Source organism: Ovis aries, chromosome 1 (genome assembly GCF_016772045.2).
Source record: "Ovis aries strain OAR_USU_Benz2616 breed Rambouillet chromosome 1, ARS-UI_Ramb_v3.0, whole genome shotgun sequence".
Lineage (NCBI taxonomy): Eukaryota > Metazoa > Chordata > Mammalia > Artiodactyla > Bovidae > Ovis > Ovis aries.
Genome location: NC_056054.1, coordinates 237,188,169 through 237,195,431, shown reverse-complemented (window position 1 = coordinate 237,195,431; position 7,263 = coordinate 237,188,169). Strand labels below are relative to the sequence as shown.

The 7,263-nt window shown below is 41.6% G+C and overlaps 1 protein-coding gene across 1 annotated transcript; it reads right to left on the bottom strand.

Annotated features, from left to right (window-relative positions):
• Nucleotides 1-3,527: 3,527 nt before the first annotated feature.
• LOC114109980 (U3 small nucleolar RNA-associated protein 6 homolog) lies at nt 3,528-6,397 on the bottom strand. Its single transcript, XM_042235551.2, has one exon. It carries the CDS (start codon nt 6,228-6,230, stop codon nt 4,608-4,610), a length of 1,623 nt encoding a protein of 540 aa, XP_042091485.1. The 5' UTR covers nt 6,231-6,397; the 3' UTR covers nt 3,528-4,607.
• Between the last annotated feature and the right edge of the window lie 866 nt (nt 6,398-7,263).

The following is a 7,263-nucleotide window of genomic DNA, read 5'->3' as shown; positions in this document are numbered from 1 at the left end:
TCAGTTGCTCAGTTGTGTCTGACTCTTTGAGACCCCATGAACCACAGCAGACCAGGCCTCCCTGCCCATCACCAACTCCCGGAGTCCACTCAAACCCATGTCCATTGAGTGGGTGATGCCATCCAACCATCTCATCCTCTGTCGTCCCCCTCTCCTCCTGCCCTCAATCTTTCCCAACATCAGGGTCTTTTCAAAGGAGTCAGGTCTTCACATGAGGTGGGAAAAGTATTGGAGTTTCAGCTTCAACATCAGTCCTTCCAATGAACACCCAGGACTGATCTCCTCTAGGATGGACTGGTTGGATCTCCTTGCAGTCCAAGGGACTCTCAAGAGTCTTCTCCAACACCACAGTTCAAAAGCATCAATTCTTCTGTGCTCAGCTTTCTTTATAGTCCAACTCTTGCACCCATATGTGACTACTGGAAAAAACAGCCTTGACTAGGTGGACCTTTGTTGGCAAAGTAATGTCTCTGCTTTTCAATATGCTGTCTAGGTTGGTCATAACTTTTCTTCCAAGGAGTAAGTGTCTTTTAATTTCATGGTTGCAGTCACCAACTGCAGTGATTTTGGAGCCCCCCCAAAATAAAGTCAGCCACTGTTTCCTCATTTATTTGCCATGAAGTAATGGGACCAGAGGCCATGATCTTAGTTTTCTGAATGTTGAGATTTAAGCCAACTTTTCACTCTCTTCTTTCACCTTCATCAAGAGACTTTTTAGTTCGTCTTCACTTTCTGCCATAACAGTGGTGTCATCTGCATATCTGAGGTCATTAATATTTCTCCCGGCAATCTTGATTCTAGCTTGTGCTTCCTCCAGCCCAGTGTTTCTTATGATGCACTCTGCATAGAAGTTAAATAAGCAAGGTGGCAATATACAGCCTTGATGTACTCCTTTTCCTATTTGGAACCAGTCTGTTGTTCCATGTCCAGTTCTAACTGTTGCTTCCTGACCTGCATATAGGTTTCTCAAGAGGCAGGTCAGGTGGTCTGGTATGCCCATCTCTTTCAGAATTTTCCACAGTTTATTGTGATCCACACACTCAAAGGCTTTGGCATAGTCAATAAAGCAGAAATAGATGTTTTTCTGGAACTCTCTTGCTTTTTCTATGATCCAGCAGATGTTGGCAATTTGTTGTCTGGTTCCTCTGCCTTTTCTAAAACCAGCTTGAACATCAGGGAGTTCACAGTTCACGTATTGCTGAAGCCTGGCTTAGAGAATTTTGAGTATTACTTTAGTAGCGTGTGAGCTGAGTGTAATTGTGCAGTAGTTTGAGCATTCTTTGGCATTTCTTTTTTTGGGACTGGAATGAAAACTGACCTTTTCCAGTCCTGTGGCCACTGCTGAGTTTTCCACATTTGCTGACATTTTGAGGGCAGCACTTTCACAGCATCATCTTTTAGGATTTGAAATAGCTCAATTGGAATTCCATCACCTCCACTAGTTTTGTTTGTACTTGACTTCACATTCCAGAATGTCTGGCTCTCAGTAAGTGATCACACCATTGTGATGATCTTGGTTGTGAAGATCTTTTTGTACAGTTCTTCTGTGTATTCTTGCCACCTCTTCTTAATATCTTCTGCTTCTGTTAGGTCCATACCATTTGTCTTTTATTGAGTCCATTTTTTCATGAAATGTTCCTTGGTATCTCTAATTTTCTTGAAGAGATCTCTAGTCTTTCCCATTCTATTGGTTTCCTCTATTTCTTTGCATTGATTGCTGAGAAAGGCTTTCTTATCTCTCCTTGCTGTTCTTTGGAACTCTGCATTCAAATGTGTATATCTTTCCTTTTCTCCTTGCTTTTTGCTTCTCTTTTCACAGCTATTTGTAAGGCCCCCTCAGACAACCATTTTACTTTTTTGGATTTCTTTTTCTTATGGATGGTCTTGATCCCTGTCTCCTATACAATGTCATAAAACTCCATCCATTTTTCATCAGGCACTTTGTCTATCAGATCTAGTCCCTTAAATCTATTTGTCACTTCCACTGTATAATAATAAGGGATTTGATTTAGGTCATACCTGAATGATCTAGTGGTTTTCCCTACTTTCTTCAATTTAAGTCTGAATTTGGCAATAAGGAATTCATGATCTGAGCCGCAGTCAGCTCCTAGTCTTATTTTTGCTGACTAAATAGAGATTCTCCATCTTTGGCGGCAAAGAATATAATCAGTCTTATTTTGGTATTGACCATCTGGTGACATCCATGTACAGAGTCTTCTCTTGTGTTGTTGGAAGAGGGTGTTTGCTATGACCAGTGCATTGTTTTAGCAAAACGCTATTAGCCTTTGCCCTGCTTCATTCTTTACTTGAAGGCCAAATTTTCCTGTTACTTCAGGTGTTTCTTGACTTCCTACTCTTGCATTCCAATCCTCTATAATGAAAAGGACATCTTTTTTGGGTGTTAGTTCTAAAAGGTCTTGTAGGTCTTCATAGAACCGTTCAACCTCAGCTTCTTTAGCATTACTGGTTGGGGCATAGACTTGTATTACCATGATATTGAATGGTTTGCCTTGGAAACGAACAGAGATCATTCTGTTGTTTTTGAGATTGCATCCAAGCACTGCATTTCAGAATCTTTTGTTGACCATGATGGCTACTTCATTTCTTCTAAGGGATTCCTGCCCACAGTAGTATATACAATGATCATCTGAGTTAAATTCACCCACTCCAGTCCATCTTAGTTCGCTGATTCCTAGAATGTCAACGTCCACTCTTGCCATCTCCTGTTTGACCACTTTCAATTCACCTTGTTTCATGGAGCTATATTTCCAGGTTCCTATGCAATATTGCTCTTTATAGCATTGGACCTTGCTTCTATCACCAGTCACATCCACAACTGCCTGTTGTTTTTGCTTTGGTTCTGTCCTTTCATTCTTTCTGGAGTTATTTCTCCACTGATCTCCAGTAGCATATTGGGCACCTACTGACCTGGGGAGTTCATTTTTCAGTGTCCTATCTTTTTGCCTTTTCATACTGTTCATGGGGTTCTCAAGGCAAGAATACTGAAATGGGTTCCCATTCCCTTCTTGGCATTCCTTGCTATAAATACAACCCTGAGAAATGGCTTGCATAATGGGTTGTTGGGGTTTCCTAGGTGGCTAGTGGTAAAGAATCTTCCTGCCAATGCAGGAGACACAGGTTCGGTCCCTGGGTCATGAAGATCCCTTGGAGAAGGAAATGCCAACCCACTCCAGTATCTTGACTGGGAAATCTCATGGACAGTGCAGCTTGGCGGGCTACAGTCCACAGGGTCACAAAAGAGTCCTATGTGATTTAGTGACTAAACAACAAACAAATGGGCTACTAAGACCTTACATTATTAATATCCCTGGCAAGACATATAAGGGCATGAGAAATTCTTGAAGGATTCTCTCTCTCAACTGTATAAGAAATTAAGAATAGTGCTATTCACATATTAAAAATTCTTGAGTAAACAACATGGACCTACTATATAGCACAGGGAAACATATATATAATTGAGTCACTGTGCTAGTAACCTGAAACTAACACATTGTAAATCAACTATGTTTTTTTTTTTTTTTCAATGGAATGCTATGGATTTATTTCACGTTTTCAAGGCTACTTATAACATGGACATAACATGGAAAACAACATAATATTAAGTGAAACACTGTAAGTAAAACTGTACTGAATCCTTCTCCCAGTATCATGTTACGCTGAAGGATATACAACTCAAACAACCGCTTCTTCTTCTCCAAGAATGCCCGTCTCTGCTGTAAGCTACCCTCCATCCTTGCCTCTGAAGCCCTTCTCTTTCTAAGCTACTCCCTACCCCTGCCTTTCCTTGTTACTGGGTCTCTCCAGTGCAAACATTTCTCTCCAGATCAGTCCCAGAGACAAAAACACTTTTGTAATTTCTTAAAATCTTCTTAAAGGATAACTTTCCCCCTAATACCTAGCATCCTACTCTGCTGCTTCAACCAACTCAGGACATCAGCTCTACGCCTTTAACCCCCACTTCCATCCCAAAAGCTTGTCTTCTTTCTTGCCCATGACAGGGACTCAATGAATGAATGATCTAACAGTGTAAATCCAATTCTAACAAAGGAAATCATACCAGTGAGTTTAAGTCCAGATGACAAGACTGCAAAATTACTCTGTCCCCTCCATACTTTCACACTAAATGCATACCACATATACTTTTATAAGGAGAAAATAAACAGAACTGTATTTTCGTCTCCATTTTAACTGAACCTGAGGTCTAGATTAGAGCTACTCAAGCCTGACAAGGTGTAGTAAAACAAGATCAGTTACATCGTTTCCATGTATTCTGAAAAACATTTAGGATCTACACAGGTCTGGCCTCAACAACTGGCTTCTGGCCATTAAGCAGCACTTCTCTTTTCTGGAATTCAAGATTAACACGTCAACAAAATTAAAGCAGGCCTCAAAATGAGACACCATCTCAGCAAACTGCAGATGACTGCATAAAACAAATCTGCCCGGAGGGCTTACAGCACTATTTGACAAAGGTGACTGTGCTCTTCCTCTTTTCACAAATGGCTGGCCTGATGCAGAGCATGTTTAGCCATAAACTGCTCTACTGCCTCTCCCTGCAACATTTTCATGGCTCGCCAGTAGAGCTGTCAGCAGTTCTCAGGTCTACCAAGCGGGTGGTTCAATTCTTCTTTGATGTAATCCATCCAGAGATCAGAATCATCAGTTCCAAATTCTCTCAAAGCCCTCTCATAATACTCTCTTAAGTTCTCCATCTTACAGGATTCTTGCTCCTTCTCAAACTGGATCATCTTCCTGAAAAAATCAACTGAAAATGGACGGTTTTCCTGTAAACTTTTAAACACATCTCTAGCCTTTTTGTAACCACCACTTCGGTAAGCCCAATTCAGATACTTTTCCTTCACAGGGACTGAGTCAGCTCCTGAGAGACGGAAGATAGCTCTCTTATAGATTCCTTCAGTTTCTTCTTGCTTTCCGGCATCTTCACTCCACTGGGCCCAAGTAAGCCACAATGGAAGACACATCTGAGGTTTCAGGTACGCAAAGGCTTGGTCAAAACCCTTGGCCATCTCGTGGTTCTCTGACGAAATCAGGGCCTCCAGCTTCACCTGCCACATCTCCACTGATTTCCTGAACAATTTCACCCCAGCATCTGCCACCTCCAGGGATTCCTTTAACAACTGGCGATGCAGCAACAACGTGCTCAGCTGCCTGTACTGGAGTTCTGGTAAAAGTTTGAGCTCATGTGCCTTCCGGAATGCAGCCATGGTTCTTTCCAGCCTCTTCTTTCTGAGGAGGCGACTGCCTGTCTTCTTAGTAAACCTCTCCATGCAGAAGTTCATGTAACACTTCCACATAGCCTCTGTGGGCACAGTTTTTACCGCCTCCTCATACACAGCACAGCACCTCTCCTCCCGGTGGCCCACCTCATTCGCTTTGGCTTGTTTGGTTGCAGGCAGCTCTTCTCCTGGCTGTGACTGAATCACCAATTCTTGCCGGGCTACATAGTCCCAAGTGAGGGGGTCGTCTGTGTGCAGAGCCTTAAGGTCATTGTAAATTTCTCTTTGCAGATCTTTGGCAAAGTCGAACAGCTGTGCAACTGAAAGCAGTGACACATGAAATTTTGCACTTTTAATTACACTTATAGCGTTCTTATAGATGATCCACGCCAACTCGCCCGTAAGGACTTCTTCAGCATGCTCGAGATTCCCCACATCCATGTTGGCTTTTTCAAACTCTTGCTTTTCCTTCCTCAATTTTTCAGCATGCATCAGCTCCATCCTAAAGTATTCTTCATAAAGGTTTGGGCAACGTGGGTGAAAGCGCAGAGCCCGAAGAAATAACTGTCTTGCACTTTCTGAAGACAAGCAGTCTTCCAGTTCCCATTTGGCCGCCAAAATCCACAAACCTGGCTTGTTCGAATGAATGGCCAACAAGGAAGAAAATATCTTGCTAAGGTGAACCTTGGCAGCCCACTTCCTACAAAAGGCTATAAAAGACAGCCAAAGTTGAACATCATCTTTCCACTTAATTGATGCACGTCGGAAGACACTCTGTATCCGATGTATTATAGGATCCTCAATCTCATCCTTCTTAAATGTATATCCAACGCGAGTTCTCCATTTCTCGATCAGCTCCAAAAGATGAATTTCATACTGAACGTATCTGATAAAGTCATCCTTTAAAAGACTCCTTCGCTGTATCCTGTATTCTAGTTCTAAAGCCTTCCTAATGATTGCCCTAATCTCCATTTGACTGAAGAGTCCAGTGCGCTCTAGCTGCTGTAATTCGGGAAGTCGATCCTCTACACGTTCCTGAATTATTTCCGCCCTGATAGCCGAACTTCACAACCCACCACAGCTCGTCTCACCGACGACACGCGAAGGAAATGGCCACCCTCTAATCCCGAGAACCGGCCAATCAACTATGTTTTAATGAAAATAATTTAAAATAGACTCAATGAGTGTGTGTTCAGTCATGTCTGACTCTTTGTGAGCCCATGGATTGTAGCCCATCAGGCTCCTCTGTCCATGGGATTCTCCAGGTAAGAATACTGGAGTGGGTAGCCATTCCCTCCTCTAGGGGATCTTCCCGATCCAAGGATGGAACTTGCATGTCCTGTGGCTTCTGCACTGGCAGCTGGATCTTCATCACTGAGACACCTGGAAAGCCCAATGTGTAGCATATATTCAGGTAAAAAGAGTTACAGGGAAGTATGTTTATATTAACAGATATTTCTCAGAGATAAACTTGGGGAAATTTGAAATTTTGTTTCTGATCAGTAGCACTTAACTACTTTGGGTCCATGGGTCATTTTAACAGAAGTTTAAACACTTTGTCAATATTTTATTAATTAACCCAAAGTATAACAATTAGAATGTACAAATGATCCTAAGTAATGTTATGATAGCTTTCTGTGAGGGAGTGAGTGGCTGTTACTACCTTTTATGCACAGCAGCCAGTGTCTGTTTTTTTTTTTTCTTTTGATTATTATGTTGCTTAGGACTTGAGATTTTTGCACTATTTCACAAATGCCGGCACATATGTAGATATGGAAAAGTATCAGGAAAAAATGAAAATTTCCGACAATAGGACAAAGACATTTCCAACAAATACTCAGAAAGAAAAAAGTCAGAGACCACTTAGGATAGATGAAAGAAATAGCATAGAGATAGATGGATGGTAGCAAATAGATAAATGATAGATAGGTAGGAAATAGATAAATAGGAAATAGATAAATAGATGATAGGAAAAAAATGGCAAGTATTACATAATATTGGTAAA

Coding starts and splice junctions, on each gene's coding strand:
- LOC114109980 (XM_042235551.2), bottom strand. CDS start 6,230: ATGGAGATTAGGGCAATCATTAGGAAGGCTTTAGAACTAGAATACAGG.